General features: G+C 24.2%; 3 protein-coding genes and 1 long non-coding RNA gene across 10 annotated transcripts in view; 3 read left to right on the top strand and 1 right to left on the bottom strand.

Moving 5' to 3' along the window:
• Positions 1-11613, top strand: part of LOC107071532 (thrombospondin type-1 domain-containing protein 4) — a 72579-nt gene extending 60966 nt beyond the window's left edge. For 6 of the 7 annotated variants that reach the window (XM_015330597.2, XM_015330598.2, XM_015330595.2 and 3 more), the window contains 15 exons: positions 791-896; positions 1825-1927; positions 2158-2330; positions 2988-3192; positions 3838-4004; positions 4139-4304; positions 5236-5314; positions 5676-5893; positions 7435-7576; positions 8019-8313; positions 8456-8674; positions 9143-9307; positions 9665-9853; positions 10312-10477; positions 10813-11613. In XM_015330597.2, the coding sequence (XP_015186083.2) occupies positions 791-896; positions 1825-1927; positions 2158-2330; positions 2988-3192; positions 3838-4004; positions 4139-4304; positions 5236-5314; positions 5676-5893; positions 7435-7576; positions 8019-8313; positions 8456-8674; positions 9143-9307; positions 9665-9853; positions 10312-10477; positions 10813-10928 (2509 nt within the window). In that variant the 3' untranslated portion in view covers positions 10929-11613. The remainder of the gene's footprint in view (positions 1-790; positions 897-1824; positions 1928-2157; positions 2331-2987; positions 3193-3837; positions 4005-4138; positions 4305-5235; positions 5315-5675; positions 5894-7434; positions 7577-8018; positions 8314-8455; positions 8675-9142; positions 9308-9664; positions 9854-10311; positions 10478-10812) is intronic. The other variant, XM_015330599.2, reaches the window with a different exon arrangement.
• Positions 11614-13864: 2251 nt separating this feature from the next.
• Positions 13865-16481, bottom strand: LOC107071533 (armadillo repeat-containing protein 6 homolog). Its single transcript, XM_015330602.2, has 5 exons — positions 16085-16481; positions 15395-15726; positions 15009-15304; positions 14584-14849; positions 13865-14515 (listed from the first exon to the last, which is right to left on the bottom strand). Exons 1-5 carry the CDS (start codon positions 16199-16201, stop codon positions 14123-14125), a joined length of 1404 nt encoding a protein of 467 aa, XP_015186088.1. The 5' UTR covers positions 16202-16481; the 3' UTR covers positions 13865-14122.
• LOC149030555 (uncharacterized) lies at positions 15313-15751 on the top strand. The gene is made up of 2 exons (XR_016178620.1): positions 15313-15454; positions 15549-15751. It is a non-coding gene; the product is annotated as an uncharacterized LOC149030555 (long non-coding RNA).
• A 597-nt stretch (positions 16482-17078) lies between the features above and the next one.
• On the top strand, positions 17079-24033 carry Patr-1 (Protein associated with topo II related - 1). The gene is made up of 9 exons (XM_015330569.2): positions 17079-17237; positions 17887-18075; positions 18152-18584; positions 18665-18768; positions 18854-19341; positions 19430-19646; positions 19743-19943; positions 20041-20304; positions 20390-24033. Exons 1-9 carry the CDS (start codon positions 17199-17201, stop codon positions 20645-20647), a joined length of 2193 nt encoding a protein of 730 aa, XP_015186055.1. The 5' UTR covers positions 17079-17198; the 3' UTR covers positions 20648-24033.
• The last annotated feature ends 584 nt before the right edge of the window (positions 24034-24617 follow it).

Raw genomic sequence — 24617 nt, 5'->3', positions numbered from 1 at the left:
GGATTTTTATATTGATGGTGGTATTTCATGATCATTCGAGTGATTTTTATTTTTAAATTGTAAGTCCATCATCAATCGATTGGAATTGTGGAAACAATTTTTTTTGAAAATCATAGATATATCGTACAAATTATTATTACATTTTGTGCATTTTATTATTGCATGTAATACATGATTTTTATTGATTATTTATTTAATTAGTTGGTAGAATAATATTCGAAATTTTTTAATATAGATATTTTAATATTAATATATTATTTTTATGGGTGATAATATATGTATATATTTTAAAAATTATTATCTATAAAAAGGAATTTTTTTTTATATTAAAATTTAATGTATATTATATATTAAATATTAAATATATTTATATTATTTTAAATATATTATTTTATATATATATATATATATTTAATACTTAATATAAAATTTAATATATTTTAAAAATTAGCAATTAAATATTAAATATATTTAATTATATATTAAATATTATATTATGTATTATATTGTATATTTATATTTATATTATAATATATTTAACTAATTATAATATAATAATAATTAAAATTAATTATAATTAAATAAAATTAAATAAAATTTAAATAATATTATATTTATTTTATAAATCTAAGTAATTATAATATATTTATATTTATATTATATATTTATATATATATATATAAAAACGTGCTTATTTTAATCCTTGCAATTTTTTTTGTAATTTTTAAAATATTCGTTTCACTTATAAACATTATATAAATAAATAAATAATTATTGATAATAATTTTAGAAAAGAATTAAGAAAACGAAGCCTACTCACTGAAAATGATACGAAACAAAACCTAAGGCCCTTATGCATCGGTACATACAAGAGATATCACACGTGTAATACACAGGTATATACATATTATTATTATTATTATTATTATTATTATTATTATTATTAATATTATTATTACTATTATTTATTGTAATTTATATATACTATTATCATATATATATATACACATACGTGTAAGAAAAGACAAATGTATCTCCCATAGAAAGGAAAGTTTGAAATTCATGATGTAAGTTTTCCATACAAAAGTATGTGTGAAGGTGTTACGGGGGTGTTATGGGAAACGAGTCACGAGTCGAGAACAAATCATCACTATGGCCAATTAAAGGGACCGTACGGTATGCTGAGATTTACGTCGTCCTGTCTCGACGTCCCTTTAAAATTCATAAGAACTATCGGGCCCTTTTTACTCTCTTCCCTTTTCTTTCGTTCTTTCTTTATCTTTATCTTTATCTTTATTTTATTTTATTTTATTTTCTATTCTTTTCTTTCGATTAACTCAAGAGAAAATAATAATGATAATAAAACAAACCTATTGACATTTGAAATGAATTTTATAAATCGTTAACACGTTGACTGTCACCATGATCACCCCCATAACCATCAATTGTGTTTTATTAGATAGAATGATAATGGTACATCAATGATTCGTGTCTAATGTACAAATTGTTTTGAATTTAAATCTTTACTAGTACAGTTAAGTGATTTAGTATCTCATAAAGTATTTCATTCTTTCTCTGTTATAAAATATAAAATGTTGTATCTTGCACACTTCACCTTTAGTTTTTTAGTTTTTTAGTTTTTTTTTTTTTTTGGTAAAGTAAATGAATGTTCAATAGATATTTAATCGAGTCCAAGTTAAAACAAAATTCGAATTCTAATTTTGCATTGAACAAATAAATAAATAAATAAATAAATAAATAAAATAATAAATATTATTTTTCATCATTTGGCTTTTTTTTCTCTCTCTCTCTCTCTCTCTATAGGAATGTCCAAATTTTGGTACGGATTTTCGAACGGAACAGTGCGCCAAATATAATGGAAAAAATCACATGGGACACGTTTACAATTGGATACCATTTTTAGATGGTAACGAAAATTCATCTAATAATAAAATATTTCAAAAATTAACAATAAAAAACAAAATTTTAATATCAAAAATTAATAACAAAATAAAATGATAATTTAACAAGTTAAATTGTAAAAAAAAAGAAACTATTTTTGATTTTGTTTGAAAATGGGGACAGGGGCAAACAGGTAACAAAGAAAATTCAAAAAAAAAAATTGTAATAACCTTTGTATCTTTTGTAATCTCTCAGCAGCAAACTCGTGTGCACTGAATTGTCGTGCAGTTGGTGAACCTTTTTATGCAACGCTTGAACCGTCAGTAATCGATGGCACACCCTGCGACGGTCCAAATCTTCGTGGACATAATACAGGAATTTCTATGGAACGTACGGAACGTTGGCTCTGTGTAGCTGGACAATGCAAGGTAAACACATACATGATATAACCCCCTCACCCCAACCCCCTATATTCACTATCTATAATACATTCGTTTGTATAGATTCTATATATATATATATATATATACACATATATATATATATATATATATATATATATATATATATATATATATACGGTGATTCTCAAAAAATATTCGTACCATAATCTATTGTCAATTTTTGTAATATTATCAATGTTATTTAAAATTATTTTTGAAGTGAAAACTTCTTTACACAGTTTCTCTTAGTACAGTTACTTCTTAATACAGTTTTATATTTATATATAATATAAATAAATATTTATTAATACTAATAATTCCAAATAAATATTTAATAAAATAATAATATATAATAATAATTTTTGTTATGTAATTAATTGTATATTTATATAATTAATTATTATAATTAATAAAAACAAACATTGGTTTTCTAATACAATCGTTTGAATAACATTTGAAAATGTTAAAAATAAATTGGAAATTATTTTGAATTTATTTTTAACATTGTAAATTATTTTGTTAAAATTAATCGTCATATATTTATTATATATATATATATTTTAGATGCAAATAATTTTTGATGAATTTTTGAATGAATTTTTGATTATATTCAATAAACGTTTCTTTTTGGTTTAAAATTAGCCTGTAGGTTGCGACGGTGTGATAGGTTCAGGTGCAACGATGGATGCATGTGGTATTTGTGGAGGACGAGGACAAGGTTGCAGATCATTCGAAGGTATCTTTATGGAACCGATCCTACCAAAGGGCCATTATTCAATAACGACTATTCCAAAGGGTGCCATGTCTCTCAACATTTCTGAATTACGTTACAGTTCGAATTATTTAGGTAATATTTTATATATCTTTTATTATTTTCTTCTTTTCAATCTCAGCATTAAACATTTTCTTTTTCATCTACATAAAATATATAAAATCTAAAAATGCATACATTTTGAATGTTTATTAATAATAATAATAATATATTTTTATATAATATATCGTAAGATAAAAATGCTTTAATTAAATTATTTTATATATTAATAATTAAATATTATTAAATAAATCATTTATTTTTTTACCTACATAAAATACATAGAATACATTGTGAATATTTAATAACATTAATATATTTTTACAAATCATAAATAAATATTTTAATTAAATAATATACCTATATATATATATATATATACTTTTACGTATGCACAAGAAAATATTAATTAAATTTCATTATTAAATAAATTTTATTAATAAAATTAAATTTTTAAGTATACGAAATACATTTAAAAGTATATTTAATTAATAAAAAAAAAAACATATTTATACTCATAAAAAATATAAAAGATACTTCCCCAAAAAGAAAAAAAGAAAAAACAGAATAAACCTCTGTTATCAATGAAGAATAAATAATTAATCTAAGACGAAATGAAATAATAATAATCGAAAATATTGTATTAAAAGTTGAAAGGAAGTATCGATGATTATTTTACAGCATTAAGGGACAGCAATGGGAGTTACATTTTAAATGGGCCTTGGTCTTATAGTCCCAGTGGCACTTATAAAGCGGCTGGTACAACATTAACATACCAAAGGGGAGATAGTAACCGTTTGGAGTGCATCTTGGCAACTGGACCATTGAATGATTCACTACGTTTAGAAGTAAATTCTATAATAGTTTAATAGTTCAAACTATTCTTTATAATTATATACAAATTTCTATAAGCACAATTCTATTTATATATAATTAAAATGATTAATATTTAATTATAATTATTATATTCTTTTGATTATAGATCTTATTTCAACAAGTAAATCCAGGTATTCTTTACAAATACATGTTGCCAATTAAAGGAGCACTTAACGAAGGAGAAAAAGTTGGTGGTAAAGGTGGTGGTGGTGGAGGTGGAGGTGGTGGTGTTGTAGGAGAAAGAATTTTAATACCACCAATTTCTGAACCAAGTAAGAAAGTATGATAAATATTGTTTGAAAAATAAAATTGAAGTTTTTTAATTAAATAGTTTGAGAATCACTGATAGATTCTTTTAATTTTATTTTTATACGATACACAAATCCACACACACACACACACACACACACATACAGAGAGTGGTATCAGTCAATCTTTTTCTTTTTTTTTTTTTTCACTCAAACTATTTCCGATATTTTTTTTATTTAGAATGTTCGAAGGAATGTTGTTAGATTATATCACAAAAGTAGGTTAACACAAAATCATTTGTTTTATTTGAAAAGATATTTTTATTTTTTTTTTTCAGGATTTTTTTAATACTCATCAAAATAATTTTTGATTTGTAATTTTGATAATTTCGTAAAATGTGATCTAATAAATATTAATACATTAAATTAATTGTGCATTTTTAGTTATAGGATAAATAAAGGGTTAACACAAAATGATTTGTTTTATTTGAAAAGATATTTTTATTTTTTAATATTTGTCAAAATAATTTTTGATTTGTAATTTTTCATAATTTCGTAAAATGTGATCTAATGAATATTTTAATGAAATATTTTATGAAATTAATTTTTAATAAATATTAATACATTAAATTAAATTGTATATTACCAGTTGTAGTACAAAATGAATAATACATTAAATTAATTGCATTAATTTGCAAATTAAGTGCATTAGCAGTTGTAGGATAAATAAATCAAAATTAATCAAATCAAATGAAAGATAATGAAAATGTGAGAAATAAATTGATACACCCTGTATGTGTGTTATATATACATATATATATTTTGTACATCTAACAGATCGGACATGATCAATAAATTCTAATTTCATAAGCAAAGCTTTACAGAACTGTATATAGAAATGATTCGACTCATTAATCAATGACTGGTTAATACATAATTGCTTATATGATTACAGTATCGAGCAATGATCAAAGAGGGAATGAAATTCCCGACGGTGGTTCTCATCGAATCATAAATAATCCTTTGACGAGAACGTAAGCTTGTTTCAACAACAATAATAATAATAATAATAAATAATTAATTACTAATTTACAATTGGGTCAAGTTTACATAAAAAAAAAATATTTACGAAACCTTAAAAATTATGAAAAAAAAAAATAAAAAAAAACATTTCATTCCCAACATAATTCTCGACTTTTTTTTTTAATTAACAACAAATAGAATGACTGCATTTTATGTTGCATTTTAAAATCAAAAGATTTATTTATTGTAATATCCGATAATTGAGATCAGAACAATAAATCAATTAACTTCTGCATATAACTTGACTCAATTTTGTGTTCTGTTTAGAATAATTGTAAAAGAAATAAATTTGACATAATTTTAATTATTCAGTTCCACCATTAGAAGAACAGATTTTCTTCCACAATCATCTCAAGTTGGTATTAATTACGAGCATACAAGACACTCATCGCAAACGAAAGAAATGAAACGTCCACCAACCACGGTGATGGCTGGTGATCAACCTAATTCAAAAATGAAGAAAAAAAAACGAAAGAAATTTGTATGGAAAGTAATTGGTTACACGTCATGTTCCAAAGAATGCGGTGGAGGTAATTTATACTAACAATAACATTTATTATTAATATAATTATTTCTATAGACAAATATTTATTGTTAATTGAAAGGAAACGGTGTAAACGTGTTAAGAGTTCGTAGTAACGCACTCTTTTCTTACACGTCTTTATATTTTTTTTTTATTTTTTTTTATTTTTATTTATAACGAAATGCTGCACGATATTATTGCTTAAAGCAATTAAGAAAAATGTGGATAATGAAAGGTCACCATTATCGTTGCAGCTTTCGTTTAACGTTCATCGAGTAAAGGCGTGGGAAGCGAATCGAGACGCATTCGTTTCGGTGTAATTGCACATTAGAAAAGAAAGATATATATTTAAACACACACACACACATATACATACATATACATATACATATTCGTATAAAAAGAGTATACCTTCAAGTACAATTATTTGTCGCAAGATTAATCTTCATAAATATAAGTTTTTCTTTTTCTTTTTTATTAACTCTAATATCAGTGATTATTGTTTTTTGATTAATTTATTTTTTGTGTCTTGAGAAATGTTGTTAAAATGTTTATTAAACAATAATGTTTCTGATTACGTTCGTAACTTGATTAAATAATTATTAAAGTACTTAAAACATCAATATTAAACTTTGGTAAAAGTATTCTTGAAAGGATTGAGAAGTAAATTTTAATTTGACTAAATGTTATAATACTGTAACCAATTATTATTATAATTATTATTAACTTTTTCTCTCGTAATGGAAACTCTTATTAAATTTAATTTAATTACGATATACTTTTTACTTTTAAGAGGCTTCTTGAAAAACCGTTTTTCATTTCGATATCGTAAAATAAATTGCATTAACTTTTTTATCGTCATGATAAAGGAGGTAAAAATATTTCTAAAACTTTCATCATTATGTAATAATAATTATTACAATGTAAAACTAACGAATATTATGGAAATTTATTTTTAAACATAAATCAAAGTGACGAGATTTTCATTTTTATTATTTTTTTTTATTTTTCTATACGCCTAAAAGTAGACAACACTTTCTACATGCTCAGACACGTTTCCTACTATTACCGACGGTGTACAAAGTGTTGCCTACTTTTAGGCGTACAAAAAAATAAATAATACAAAATAATCAAATAATATAAATAATTGATTTTTATTATCATATTATAAAAAAATAATTATTTTAACAAAATAATAAAACATTTAAACAATCATATTAATCTAAAAAAAGAAGTAATATAAATACGTAACAAATAAACTGGTAAATAACAGTCAATAAAAGGTGTCAAGAATGAATTGCTTAAATTTAGATTGACATGATGTGGGTAGCCACAAGAAAAAGAAAAGATAATTACAACTTTCGTAATCTGTGTATCCGGAAATTCAATTGTCTTGTAAAGTGACACTTGAAAAAGGAAACAGGAAAGAAAGTCTGATATGTCTAACACGTTGCTTCTATTCTTAATAATACTAAATAAAAAATATACACACAATTGATCTTAACAAGTAGATAAATTAAGGAAAAATCTTTTTTATATGTCTCTTAGGCATTCAAAAGTCAAATTGGAAATGTTTTCGTGAGGGTACAGAAGAAGAAATAGCAGTAAACAATAAACGTTGTCGTTATATTGAAAAACCTCCAAATACTCCTTCAGTAATACGATGCAATGAACATCCTTGTCCTGCCAGGTAAATTTTATCATTAAATACAAATTTGTATAATTATTTCATAAATATTTGATAAACATTTTTGACGAATTTTAATCAATGATTAATTTGTAAAAATAAATTATTAAAATGTGATATAAATTTGATATATGGATTAAATTATATACAAATTATTTTATATTATATTTATATATTTATATTGTATTTTAAATTATATATATTAAACTATAATATATATATTATATATTTAATATTTAATTTTTAAAATGTATTAAATTATATATTATATTAATTTGACAATCAAATATAAATATAATATAAAATAGTTATTATATTTGCATTTAATTATTTTATATTATATTTATTTGAGAGAGATTGTCAAATTAACATAAATTTAAAAATAAAAATTATTCCAATTAAAAATATTAATTATAATTAATTATTTGATTATTTAATATCACAGATGGAGAGCAGGAATCTGGAGTGAATGTTCAGTAACCTGTGGTCTTGGTAAACGAACGAGAAAACTTGAATGTGTTCAAGAATTAAATTCAAAAATGACAATGCACGTTGCATCAGGTGCTTGCACTAATCCACCTGATTTGAAAACAGAAGAATTGTGTTCGAGACCAGCATGTCCAATTATGAATACACCTGAACTGAGACATATGCAACCATTGTCAGTATTGGTGTCACCATCAACAGACAAAACTTATTCACAGTCAAATCCGAGATGGAATGTTGGTAGTTGGGGTCCAGTAAGTATAAAAGGACGACGAATAAATTAATGATTTAATTAATATTAATTAATGATAGGTTTAACTCAGAGAACGTTTAATGAAACGTTCAGGATTTTCAAATGTTTTCATTGAATTATTTCTATGTGATTTTATAATTTAGTGCTCAACTACTTGTGGAAAAGGAATAAGAATACGTACGGTCACCTGTATAACTTCTGGTGAATATTGTTCATTGTCAGACAAACCTTTACCTGTAGAAGAATGTTACAATGCACCGTGTTTGATTAATAATAATGTAATCGAAAATAATTCCGAAAGTAATTCCGAAAGTAATTCCGAAAGACGAGCACCTTGGTTGTATTCTAATTGGTCGCCTACGGTGAGAGAAATAATTTTTTCTTTTTTTTTTTTTTTTTTTTTAATTTGAAAAATAACATAATATTTCATATATTCAAAAATTATATATTTTTAAATTATACTTTATTTTATTAATTATTAATTATTAATTATTAGATTTATTATTTTTTTAAATATTAATTCAACATAAAATTATTTCTATATTATTTCAATATATTATAAATATACAAGATATTTTATATATTGTTTTTATTAATTAATTATTAAATGTAATATTTTTTTAAATATTAGTCCAATATAAAATTATTTTTATATTATTTTATAATATATTATAAATGATATGTTATATTATTTTACAATATAAATGTAAAACTTATATTTACACTTGACATTGTTTTTTTTTTTTTTATATATATTCAAAATAATAATTCTCTTTCGGGATACATGAGGAACACTTGACATTATAATTTTATTTTGTACGGAATTACAGTGTTCAACAGAATGTGGTATAGGAATTGAAAAGAGACGAGTTGCATGTTCAGAAGGAAGTGAATTATTTTGCGATCCCAAAGAGAAACCGGAAACAGAAAGGCAATGTTTCGGAAATGCAACCAATTGTGAAAACGCTAAATGGTTCACCGGGCCATGGACTTCCGTTAGTATAATTATTTATAATTTTATCAATCATTCTCAATTATTATTCCCCCATCATTCTCCTTCCATTTATTTGCAAACCCAATCATGCAATATTTTATTAAATTATATAATAATTATAATTAGAAGATAAATATATTTATTTATATATTATCATAATATAAATTTTTATTTAAATACAATATATATTATTTTAAAAAAATATAATTTAAATTATTAATATATCAAATAAATTTAATCTTCTTTTTTTTCTTTTCATCATTAAATAACATTTTGTTAATCGTTACATTTAAGTTCATCTAATGTTTGTTAATTATTATTATTTATAATTGTTAGTATAATTATTTGTTATTTTTAGTGTTCCGTATCTTGTGGAGTTGGTGTACAGTATCGAGACGTGTTATGCATCATGAAAAGAACGAGAAAAAATGATGGAGAGTATACACTGGTAGAAATGAAAAATTGTAATAGCACGAAGCCAAGAAGCGAACAGGTTTGCGAGGTAACGCCTTGTTCGGCTGAATGGTATACCTCCGATTGGTCCAAGGTATAAAATAATTATATGCTATAATAACATTAATAATAATTCCTATGTAATTAGATTATTATTAGGTATGTTCGATATTAAATAACTTGTGAGTCTAAAATAATAATAATAATATATATCTATGCAAATATGTACAGTCATATTATATATATATATAATATAATATAATATAATAAAATACATAAAAATAAAATAAATACAATATATATTTTGTAATTTAATTATAATATAATATATATTGTATTTATTTTATTTTTATATATTTTATTATAATTTATATATTGTATTTATATATTGTCTTGTAATTTAATTATAATTTAATATAAATTATAATAAAATATATAAATACAATAAATACAACATATATTATATTATAATTATATTTTTGTTTTTGTATATATATACTTGTAATCATTTTTACATATAAATAATATAATTTTGTTTATTTTTTGTTTCAGTGTTCAGCTACATGCGGTAGTGGTTTTCAAACAAGATTAGTTCGTTGCATTTTAGAAGGTGTTAGTAGTACAGATTGCAAACAATTTCCTAGACCAATGAAAATACAACAATGCAACGTTGAACCATGTAAAAATAATATAACGTTATTAACTAAACCACCAAAAAGTAAGTAATAATATTCCAATATAAATATTTACATTATTTTTCATATTACACCTAATGTAACAATTATTGTTGATAAATTATTTATATTTTATATACTTTATTTCTTCGTTTCTTTTTTTTATTAATATTTTTACAAAAAAAAAAAAACAACATTATATTATCTTTATTTAAATAATTATAATATTTATTTCATATTATACCATTTATAAAAATAAATTTGATTCGTTGTGTATTTTTTTTTATATTATTTTATTAATTTGATTTATTGTGTATTTAATTTATATTATTTTATTAATTTAATTCCATTCTTTTTTTATTTTTTATTTTTTTTTTAGAAGTTTTAGAATCAACGGAATGCGTGGAACAAAATCCAGAATGTGATTTGGCTGTAAAAAGTGGATTATGTCACAGAAAATATTACAAATACTCTTGTTGCCGATGTCGAGACTAATATCGTATTATTTAACGAAAATAAAAAGAAGAAAGAAAAGAAAAATAGAAAATCAATCGTCGTATCAGATAAAATAATTCATATAGTTTAATTCGAAAAGGTTCGTAGTCCTTTTTTAAATTATAATCATTCTACGTTTAAGGGCCAATTCGTATCTCCGAAATTCATAATTATTGGATCATGTAAAAAGTTTCATTTGTATTTCAATGAAACAAATTTTTGAGTTTCTTATTTTCTCATTGTATTTTATTGCAAATAATTTCAAACTATTTTGTACCTTGATTTTTAATTCTTTATTGATATCACATTTTTAAGTTGAGATGATAACTTTTGATAGAATGAAATAAATATTACAATTATTTCATTTAATTATTATTTTCTATGTTAACTTTTAAACGTCAAATTAATATTGTCAGAGTTGTGAGATTTTAAAATTAATTGTCACTAAAAATACAAAGAAACATTTTACTTAGATCCAATAATTTTACGATAAAGTATTGAATAGGTTGAAAGGGTAGGAGAAAGGGGTTGATAAATATAAAAAGAGAGAAAGTGAGAGACCGAATCAAGCTCGTTTATAAAAGACTGTTGTTTGAGAGAAAAAGTATCGTACATATTTTATTTATATTTTATTATATATATACATATACATATAAAAATATACATATACAATTTTATTAATTAATTAATTAATTATATATATATATATATATATATATATATATATATATATATATATATATATATATATATTATTATAAATTATAATTATATTATTAGTCGCATTTCTAGCTGCCAATTTCCACGATAGGAGAACGCATTTAAGAAAAAAAAAAAAAATAGAAAGGAAAGAAAGGTAAAGAAAATGAAGATAAAAAAAATAAAAAAAATAAAAAAAATTACTTCGATAGAAAATTAGAATGAAAGATCTTAAGCTTAAGCTCGTTCTCGTAATTAATCCAATGAACGAACGTTAATTGCAATAAATTCACGGTTATTGTAGGATTATTTGCAAATCAATTGTAATCAAAAGAAACATTCGAATAGATTTTCAAATGTTTATATCGAAAATCAATATCATCGTACCTCGAAACATATCGTAGAATTATTATTATTATTATTATTATTATAATTCATCTTTCGTGTTACAAGAAAATGAAAAAAAATGTTTTTGCAAAAAAAAAACAACATGTGCACAGATCATCACACAAGTTAGAAATAAAACCTACAAAAAAAAAAGCAAGTTTTAAGAAAATGAGACGAGTGCATAGTATCAGAAGTAGGATAATTTATTATACAATATTACTATAATATTATTTTTCCTTTTCTTTCTAATTATTTATTTAATAATTACAAAAAATGCGCGCCTGTACGAATGCAACCCTCCAGACACAGTTTGAAAATGTTGCTTGCGAGCGCCATCTCCTGGGACGGAATTTTTTTGCAGTCCAAACTGTTTATACACGCATGTATGACGGGTTGCCTATCTTTCGGGCAGAAAAAAAAATTCCGTCCCAACAGATGTCGCTCGCAATCAACATTTTCAAACTGTGTATGGAGGGTTGCATTACTACAGGCGTAATGTTTTTATAAATAATGATAAAAATTTAATTTTAATTTTGTAATTAATTATGCATATTTTTCGAAATAATATTAAGTATCTTACATGAAAAGTTAATTTTTCAAGATTGAAATTAATTCATGTTAGAACATCTAATGATCGTCATAAAAATAATAAAAGATTAGAAAATTGTTCATAATTTTATTGGAGAACGATCCATGACTTAAAATCATTTATGTTTATGTATATGTTCTCACGATTTTAAACAATAATTAATAAATAATAGAAGAGTAAAAATAATAATCGTCATATTGTCTTCACATAAACTATGTTAAAGACTTTAACCATACATATATATCAAACAAGTTTAAAATAGATTACATATGAATAAAGAAAAAAAAAACAAGTAAAATAATTACCAAAAACAATTTTATTCAATAATCATAAATTTGGTAATATTTAAATCTTAAAACTAAACGTAAAACTATATTAGAAATATGAGATATCAAACGTGTTCTACTATTTTCCATTTTCACTGTACTCGAATAATTTCTGAAACAATCAAAAAAAAAATGCATGTAGAAATAAAAAAAAACAAAAAGAAAAACATAAAATGGAAAAATTATAATTGTTAGAAATTTCAAATAATTATGAAAATATATATTATCAATGTTTTAAAATACAAGAAAACATGGATACCATTTCGTTCTTCGTAGAACGTATATATATATATAATACAAATATCTACATCATGTATCTATTTTTGATTCCACTTATATAACTATAAATATGTATATTCTCGTGATTTTAAATATAGTCAGAATAAAGCATCGTATTCGCGAAAGGATTTTAGTCTCGTTTAAGAACTTAATACGATTACAACTGTATGGTGTATGGATCATAATTTTTCATCATTTGTCGATCACATAACGTAACATTTTAAATCGTTGTCGTATTTTTCTTCAAAGATTTTCTCGAACGAATACATCCATTTATTTTGTACATTAAAACAGTGTTCGTTTAATTATAACGAGATCAAGTTTTCATCTACGTTTTGGAAATGGTGATAATGTTCAACACACATAAGGTATTATACAAGGAATTACAAAGGAGAGTATCAGACTGAGACACAATAAAATTGATATTAGTTGTACGTTTGAAAATTTCAGTTTCATTTGTTTGGCATGAGAGAATTGGTATTACTCCTTTGTAGATTGAAAAAATTATATCAATTGACAAGTATTCTATAATTATATACAAAAACTATTTATGTAATAAACTCAAATTCATTTAAACTGATTACATTTTATCACATACACAACATATACCACAGTAATATTGAAAATTTCCAAAACGTTTTAACGTATAATAACACTTTATGTAATAAACATAAAAATTTATTATTTATTAATATAATATACAAGTGTAGTTAAAAAGGATATGTTAAAATAAGAAAATATACAAATGATAGTATCGACATAAAAATTGCGTAAATGCAAAATATTCAAGTTTCTGAGTCAGTCATATTAAATATACTATTGTTAGTAAATATTAAGCTTTAACGAACATAATAATTTCAAATGTTAAATTGTTATTACAACCTTTTTCAAAATCTCTTCTAAGATCATTTTTTTCATTCATATACAGGTTGTTTATCTGCTTCGCTATTCAACTTGGCACCCTTGCCAGTCCACCTTTCTTTTAATTCAACCTTTAATCCTAAATCTCTTAAGGCAGCTTTAATATCATTTTCTAATTTAGGCCCATGCATCGTAAGAGCACTTTTTAATATATCTTCAACACCGTAACCAATAAATTCGTGGCATTCCATTTTGTTTCTTACAGACATATTTCTTATTGTCCAAGCTGCTTGTTTCAAAACGTTAATACTTTTAGGATAGCTTTTCATAGCATCAATAATTATGCTCACTGATCCACAATCGTAAAATACTCCTGCATTGGATGAACTTCTTAATGTTAATGCAGAGATGCATGCGAGTCCAGCGGAAACAATTGATTCAGATTTCTACAAATTTGATTAAAATCTTAATAATAATAAATAATAATAATTAATATCATTGAAGATATATTTACCTTAAACCTACTGATCACAGAAACAATCAAAGGTGCACTTCCTGCCATAACTATTTGCGATTTAACATTGTCATTACCAGCGAGAGCTTTTAATAATTTCAATGCTTGCCAATTTAATTTCTCTGAATCAGGATAATTAATGATAACATCTAATACAAATTTTAAACCACCAGCATCCGTAACGTCCTGACAGAATTCATTTCTTACGATCAATGATGCAAGCGTGATCATAATGTCACCCATTACAGCTTTCTCGTTTTTGAATTCTATATGAAACAAAAGAAGATACGCATGTACCTTTGACATGCAAAAGTATATTTAAATATCTATATTAATTTGCATTGATTAATATTGTCTAAATCTTATTTAAAAAAGAAATCTATATATATATAAAAACTAAATAGAGAATAACATATAATATTTACTGGACAATAATCCAGTAAGTACATCCAATGCACCCCTTGCAATAACCGTTGCATGTTCGTGTGCTTTTCCATATTCGTGTCTTATATCATCGTCTAATACAAGTGCTCTAAGTACAGAACATGCATCTCGTACTTCGGATGCTGTTGCATCATCTCGAGTTAATATTTTCTTAAGTCTTTTAAAGATATGTGCGTTGAATATGTTTTGTCTATTAGCTTCGTGTTTTATACAACATTCTCTTATCCAACGTAACAAACATTGCAATACCAATTTGTCCCTCTGCTTATCCAAGATTCTTTAAAATATAATATGTCTTTGTTATTAAGTATTATAATCAATGTAAACTAATACATAACAAAAAAATATAATTAAATATTGTACTTACTCCATTTGAATAGAAACACCTTTGTCATCCAATAAATCTGGATTACCGGTCATTAACGAGGTAATTGTTTTAAGAGTAGATCTAAGTATCAATGTATCATATTCACAATTTTTCATAATGTTAAGTAAAACACCATAACATCCTTGTTTTCCAGCATACACTCTACGAGCAATATCCTTGTCCAATTCAATAGTAAGCTTATCAAGAATCTGAGGAATTCTTTCATAATGTTTTTTTGTCATAGCTGTTCTGAGTTGTTCTAGGTAAGTCAATATTAAATCATGGTCCTGTGTTATTATTAAATCTTTAATAACATTGCTTAAATCCACACCCTAGAAAAAAAGAAAAAAAGGAAAATCAATTAAAATCTATTACAAAATATCATTTCTTCTTATGTAATGGTGTATAAAATAAATGAGAACAAATTAAAATAAACTATGTGACATACTCTAATTAACAATAGTTTCGTTATACATATATATATATATATATATAGATTAGCTTGATATATATTATAATATGTATAATATAAATTTATTTTTAAAATTAACATTATTGTGAAGATTTATCAATGAAAAATTCTATAATATTAATAATAAATTAATAAAAATTATGTATAAAGTAATAAGATACTTTGTTTTAATCTTTGTTTTATCATAAAGATAAGAAAATAATTAATATTAAAAATACCTGTGATTCAAATTGTTTTACAGTTTCTTGAATAGCTTCTTCGGGTGACATAGAAAATACTTCAATATTTTCATTAACAGCTTCATCATAAGTTTCTTGACTTATTACACGGACCATGATAAATGATTTTTGAAGCCTTAATGTGCCCTAATTTTCTATATATGGAAATGATTAACTGTTCTCAGAAGAAACGACTTGTACTTCTATCAACTTGATACTAGTAATAACAAAGAGAAGATATCTGTCATTTCCAAAGAGTATTGCATCGATACATAGAATGGACTATGGATTGAATATTACAGAACTCTAGTGCATCTATGTAGTACTCTGGTAGATAAAAAAGTAAACTTTATAAATCATTATTATATATATATATATTCTTTTTTTTATTTTACTAAACATAAATCTCTCCCTTTTATATTTTAGTAATTTTTTATATGTACAATGGTTATACATCAATAATAAAAATAAAACAATATTGTACAATTAAATAAAATTGATTATGATGAATCAAAGTATCCAATAAAAAACAAATGCATTTATGAAACTATAATATTCCCTATATATAATTATTTATTTAGAACAATTAATTCAATCAAATAAATTCTTTAGTTTTAAATAGCATGTTTTTAAATTTAAATTACAAATGTTATTTAAATGGATGCGTATAGATAAGACATATGTTATACAAAATAATGTATAATTTATTAACAATAGGATATGAGATAGTGAATTTTGTAAGAAATATAATATCTGTCATATTTCATATTTTATAAATTATATTTAATTTGTCTTTTATTATACTTTTTAATTCAACAAATATCATTATATACTTATATGACGCCATATAACTCGTATAATTTAAATTGGACAATTCATAATTATAAATTCTAATACCACTACAAAAAAAAACGAATGTATTGTCCAATCACGTGTTTAGTATTTTTATTATCTAAGTTTAATTATAATAAGTTGGTAGCATGACTTACAACAGAGGCGCCATCTGTACGTACCTAAGTCGAAGCTTATAACCTAGCCGCCATGACAGCTGATGCTTCTTGGACGAATTGACGTTTCATCAGAACATGTCATTTTGTAATTTTAATTTCAACAAATGGCAGACTCTTTTTTCGGTTTCGACACTACGATTTTAGTAAGTAGACTGTACTTTATTTATTTTATTAAAAAAATACCTTATTCGTATAATAAATAAACGATACATAACCGGTAGTGCGAGCTCAATCTTTTTTAATAAACAGGCGCGTCGCGGTAGAAATGTATTTTTTTTCTTTTTCTTTAGTTTCTATATAATATATTTATTATTATGATTATAAATAATATTAATTTTGTTCTAAAATTTTACTTTATTATATTGAAATATAACTTATTGTTATTGATCAATTTTACGCGGTATAAATTTTGAAAAAAACTCGCATGATTTCGTTTCACAAATGATCTATAAGATATATATATCTTAACCTCACTTCCGCTTTATTCCTTTAAAAGGTCATTAACATCATACATTGAAAAAATATTATGTTCAAATTTTATTATTGATTTTTATTTATTTTCCTAATTTGTATATATATGTATATATATATTTATTTATACATTAGTACATATATATACATATATATATATGTACATATACATATACATATATATATATATATATATATCTTCTAGGTTTATTGTTTAATAGTATTTACTTTATATGGTAACATGTAGCGGTAAAAATTTGTATATTTATTTATTACTATATATTATATACGTATTATAAAATGATATCTTTATTCAATTAGGATGGTTTAGAAGATGGCCTTGATTGTCCTTTGGAAGAAGAAGATTTTGGTGAGGAGGAATATGATGCATTAAACGATGAAACTTTTGGTTCAGAAGCTACCATTGGAGATTGGGAACAAGATCATGAGAAACTTGCAGAAATTGCAGAGTCTAGTAGGCCGCAGCATAAAAGTGTTCCGGATAAAAAGGTTTGTATTACAGTTATATATTCAACTTAAATAATTAAGAACATGAAAGTATATAATTTCAAATTTTCTTTTTTAGAATGGTATCAGTGTTAACATCGAAGATAGTTTATCGCATTTAGTATTAGATGAAAAAGAAGGAATTGTACCTAAACCAGGTGTATGGGATAGTCCTAGTATTATACCATTACCTAAACCTTTACCACCTCCTTCTTTAGCAACTACCTTAAAAAATGTATGTACAGTGGAAGAATTGGAAAGAGGTCTTATCGCTAATAGACCTCCACCCGGTCTTATAAAACCAGCTCAAACTCAAATACAACAACAAAAGACCGATGGGTCATTTATTTTTGATGCTTTGTCAGTAAATGACAAACTTCAAATCAATGGCTTACCTCCCACTCGATTTCCACCAGGATTGAGCTTACCTGGCCCACATCCCATTATGTTGCCGCCAAATTTAAGATTACCACATTCACCACAATACATCCAACATCCTAGATTATTATCTAGTAAATATTTTGTAATTTAATTAAAATACATTTATGTGTTTTTTAAACTTTGTTTATTAATTGATTTTCTTTTTTTCTAGATCAGCCTAATAGTGTAATGCGATATCCACTACCACAACATGTTATGCTACCGCCCGGATTACAAAGACAGCCAATTCATGGACCATTTACAAGCAATTTTCATGTAAGTAAGAATTGAAAATTGGTTAATTTATTAGAAATTTAAATGATGGCAAAATATTTGATAAACATGAATAATATGTTTACAGCATCCGCCTCATCCTAATATAGGACCTCCACTATTTCTTCGTCAAGATCATCCAATGATGCCTCCGTTTCCAAATCAAGTTGGTCAACAACATTCATTTCCACATCCTGTAAATCAAAGGAACCAAAATAGATTATTTTATTCCAATGAACAAGCGAATCATCAGCCATTTTTTAAGAATAATCAATATCCTCCTCGTAATCATGATAGAAATAATCAAAGATATTATCATTATCAACATCATAATCATCCTCAAGGAATAAATGGCGTTAATAATTCTGGAGAATATGACGAATATGCTGGTCTTATGAGTAGTAGAGAAAAACAGTGGTTAATCAATATTCAATTGCTCCAGTTAAATACGAATCAACCATACGTTGATGATTATTATTATACGGTATTTTGTGATAGACAAAATAAGCTAAATGCTAATCAAGAACAGAAAGATAAAAAACATAATAACAATAACGGATTTCAAAAAGAATCTAGGTACGATTTTAATCCATATAATTTATGTATGTATATATATATGTAATAATTGTTCACTATTTAATTGTCCATTTATTTTTGTTTTTAGAAATCGCGATCAACAACCTCAACATGTTGCATCAAAAGTTGTATATATTCCAGCACAGTTTGAGAATTCATTAGGGAAGCTGCAATTCAGTAGTGTTACAGCACCTCGTAAAATTATTGATATGGATGTTGTTCCCAATAGTGATCCACATTCAACTTTACAATCTCAACAAAAAGATACTAAAAAGATGAGACAATTGTTCCTTGAAATTGAAAGGGTACGCGGAATTACTTTTATTTATTATATTAATTAAAAAAAAACAATTTCTTTTATAGAAGATTAACTATTTGTTATTTTTATTATTAATTTACAGATGTATACAATACTGTTAAAAATTGAAGATATAAATAATCCTTTGGCTATGCTTTCGGAACAACAGCAACAAGAAAGTGAAACAGAAACGAATACTGTTAAAAAAACAGGTGCTGAATTAATTTCTATGATGTGGACATCCATTTCTCAGTTAATACAAGATGACAAAATAGCCAGTATGCTTAGTATTCGTAAAGGCAAGGTAAATATTACAACAGTTAATAAAATATCATTATTATTTTTTTTTTTATATTAAATTAAATGAATTATTAAAAATAATATTTGATTTTATTATCTAGACACTGCTATTGAGATTTTTACCTTTAATAAATGTAATCGAATGTAGCAACCAATTGGAAAATTTATGGACCTGTATATTAAGAAGTTTAGCAATTATTGGTCGTAGAGATTCACATTTATTGACAAATTTTTATCCCGAGTTTCGAAGGTGGCTTGATAGTGTACAGAATTTTAATACATTACTTCGATTAACAAGAGCGTTATCTGAAACAGCTAATCAACCTATGAAAAATAATAGTTTAGTTTTTGCTCTTGTAAACAAGGTAAGCGTAAAAGATATTAATATCTCTTTAATTAATTGTAATAAACTTCAAAAAACTGAACTCTCTTTTCATTATATTTTTATAGTTTGGTGTATCTGTATTAGCCGCATTTTTGGAACATGCAGAAAAGTTAAATCCTATAAATGAAGCTTTACCTTCTGATTGGTCCAATTTTATAATAACTCTTGTTGAACTAATTGGTGATACACCACCTTGTGTAGCTCCCTGTCAACCAGTTGCTGCAAGTACACTTAATCAACACTTGAGACGGATTTTAGGTTTAAGAATTGACAGGTACAGGGCGTTAGAACTTTTGTTAACTGATGCCAACCCTTCACGATAGTGAGATATTACTTATTTTTGACAATTCTTTAAAAATTTGTTTTTTAAAATGCAAAAAGTAACAACATGGACTTGCAAAATATTTTATTATTCTAGTTAGTAATCTTATTAAAGGCTCAATTACCTCTCTATAAATATATTCGAAAACAAAAAAAAAAAAAAGAAAGGAGAAAAACATAATAATACTGGATACTATAGTTTTACATGATAGAGAACACAATTTTATATGGAAAATATATTATACGTCGTATAACAATTTAAACATTTGTTATATATATATACATATATATTAGATTTTAAAACGAATAATTTTGAATTTTGTATATTTATACTGCATATAACTTCGTTCTTCAATAATTGTAAAGGCAACAGTTATTGTCATTTTTATAATATTTCAAACTGAACTGTTATAATAATAGAAATTAATCTAACTTCAACTTCTTCAGCTTTCTATTTCTACTATGAGTTATACTTCCTTTTGTGTCGAAAAGCTACATGTAAAACTGGTATCCTAGTGTAATCCATATTGCACATCCAATCTTCCTACAGTAATCATTCTTTGTTATTTATAACAATAATCAATTTTATGATTTATTCAAATGATAAGTAATACGAAAACACAAGTACTAATATCATTGGTATAATGTTTAATAATTCATTAACGTTTTTAATTAAGTGAACTCTGTTTTAAATATAAATAATATGTTCCAAGAACATGATAGAACGTATGAAATGAATATAACTAAACTTTTTTTATGTTACGACTTAATATATTTGCATGTAATATATTATAAATTCAAATTATAAATTAATAGCTAATGAGCTATCTATATTATCAATAAGCTTGTTTTCCTCTATCAGGAATATTAAATTTAATTATATGTTTATGCAATGTTAAAACAAAATTTAAGACCAATGATAGTTGTACTTGCATCAACTGAAAGAATATGAAGAAACCGATCTGTATTGTTAAAAAATTATAGGCCACATTTTGGCTTCATTTAAAATATATTTTTGTCAGCATTACTTATCCATTACAATATCATACAAATTTGAGTGTTATTAATGTATGTAGTTAAAATAGAAATTAGATGCTCAGCTTTCTGCAAAAACTTATCACACGTTAATAAAATGTATTTTTTAAAAATCAAATTATTAAATACTTGGAGTATTATATATACATATATGTATACATATATATACATGTATGTTATGAATTATAATTCAGTTGATCAAACGAAAATATTAACTTCAACTTCTGTAAGCTGCAAAATGAACATGTGATAATGTTAAATCTGCTATAATTGCGTCAACTTAGAAAATGTTTGTTTCCTTATTTAAGTAAATGTTATTTAGGACAAAATTTGTAATCACATTAATAAGGTGTAATTACAATTTGCATCGTAATGAATTTTGCAATACTATAAGAATCTAAAAAAAATGTAAACTATATAATGACATGGCCTTTAGTACATGATGTAAGTTAATTACTTTTGATTGCATTATACATACATTAATACAATCTAACCTTGTGTACGTCTAGCTTGTACATAGAGGAATGCTGATGAATGAATGCCTTCATATATTTTGTAACTGGACGCGAAAGAGTTTTGCTTTTCGCTCCTCATAATACGATACTGCATTATTTTGCAAAAAAGGGTTTGAAAAATTTACAAAAAAGAAAAAAAATTAATAATAATAATAATAATAATAATAATCTTGTTATTTTATAATTTTAATAACAGAGTTGTAAAGATGTAGTTAATTCAATTGAATTATGAAAGCATGTAAACAAGAATTAATAACGTAGAAGAGCACTGTATCGCGATACTGCCCTTTTTAAATATAGTAATAGTTGATAAATATGATTTCACTGTAATATATATTATACTTGCTAAATTTTTATCTGTGTATATATAACAAGTTTCAAATGGTGTATTTGAGATTTGAATTTATCGCAGATGTTGAATGAATAGCTCTTACTCCGAGCTTCATCATATTTTCTTTTATATTTATATATATAAATATAAATATATATATATATTCATATATTTAAGTATGAATCTAATTCATGCTTAAATATTCCAATGAATTTCATTCATTTCTGCATTAGGGACTATCTTCACGTGTACATTATGAACATAAGAATCAATAATTATATATTCGAATGGATAACTCTGTATCACGTCACGTTAAGCGATCATTCATTTAAATGCGATCTTTTTTTCACAAACTAAAACTTTGCTTTAATGTTATGTGTTATGTTATGATGACCATTGCTACTATGGTGGTTTTTATTTTAGTAGGAATATAATATTATTAAAATACTTAATGCACAACATTAATTTGGTAGAAGACATGATACTATTTCATATAAAAAAAAAAAAAAGAAAAAAGAAAAGAAAGAAAGAAAGAAAAAAAAATTCTATGTTTTATGAATAATTTAAGAATATCTTTAGAACTATCAAAAACCAATACGAGTCCTAACTAGCCCAAAAGTTACACTACATTCTTCTTATCACGTAACTGGGCTGCTGTGAGCTGAGAAATAGCTCATTGCAAATATAATATATGTCTGCTGTCAAGTAAAAGATTTTAAATAAATAAAATTTTATTATTGTAGTAATATAAAAAATATTTATGTTAGGACTTGCATTAGATTACGATGGTTCGAACGATATTTTATTTATATGAAATTATTAATGAGAGATATTGTTTCAAAATTCATTTATAAAATGCCTCAAATCGACCTATTTATACATATGTTTAAAACAAATAGGACGATGAGGAGGCTAATTATTGATAATACTGTTTAAATATGAGCATGTATGAATATAAATGGAACAATTTTGCGATTGTAAAAAAGAGATTCTATCAAAATGATGTATCGATATAAAAATATCTTTTTATTAAATATATATCTATATCTATATATATATATATATTTTCATTGAGCGTAAAATCGCATGAATATTTATTTAATACTAATTATCATTAATAATTTTAAGAATTTTTGTTTGTTATTACTTTAAATGTCGTTCCTAAGCTATTATGCATCTAACATATTATTGTTAAAGGTGCAGTAATAAAAATAGAAATTCATACATACTCATATGTATAACAGTACCATGTCTGTTTAAATTGACTAATATGTGAAATGAAAAGAATATAATAATTATATATTTATCTCTATAATAGTAATTTTATAATGCCAATTAATTACATGCTTTTGTTAATACATGCCTTATATATAATAACACGTTCGAGATCGCAAGTACGTCGCAAGAAATCAAATAGCTCTCTTTTTGTCTAAAATATTAAAGAATGAAAAAGATTAATAAAAAGAATTCAAAAAGGAATAAAAGATAAAGAAAAAGAAAAAAAAAAGATGTATAATGTCTTCTTGTAAACTAGCTAAAATGGTTGAATTGGAAAAGAGACTTGCGTTTGATTTTTACTTAAAGATATATTTTTATAGAAATACTATGTTTATTCTGTTTAAACAAAATGATTGTAATAGAACCCTAAAACTAAGGATCGTTATTTTAACGTCTCTCAAGAGATCCTTATATAGTTTACTACATATATAATATGCATGTATTACATACTAAATGTACATGGTACTCTTGTACATGGGGGAAAAAAAAAGGAAAAAAAAAAACAGAGATAAAGCTGTAAATTTAATATACAGTATAGAAGGATACTTGTAGCTGTTGTGTATGTACAGAATTGACCTAATTTCAAATCAAAGTCTTAAATAAATGTTTTGCATCCTATAATGTGATTTTGTTATTCTGTTTGGTCATCGATGAGTATCGAAAGCATGTGATGAATAAAAATTAATCAATACTATGTGAAGATAAATTTAACCAATGTAGATAATTAATTCTATAAATCTAATTCTTGTAATTTTTTAAAAGTATAATATCTCTATAATACATTTTAATCAATTATTAAATAAAATAGCAATT

The sequence above is a fragment of the Polistes dominula genome, unplaced genomic scaffold, assembly GCF_049000335.1.
Source record: "Polistes dominula isolate Pdom_NZ unplaced genomic scaffold, Pdom_raw_medaka contig_11, whole genome shotgun sequence".
In the NCBI taxonomy this organism is placed as follows: Eukaryota; Metazoa; Arthropoda; class Insecta; order Hymenoptera; family Vespidae; genus Polistes; species Polistes dominula.
The sequence above is the reverse complement of the archived record's forward strand: the minus strand, read 5'-3'. Positions and strand labels throughout refer to the sequence as shown.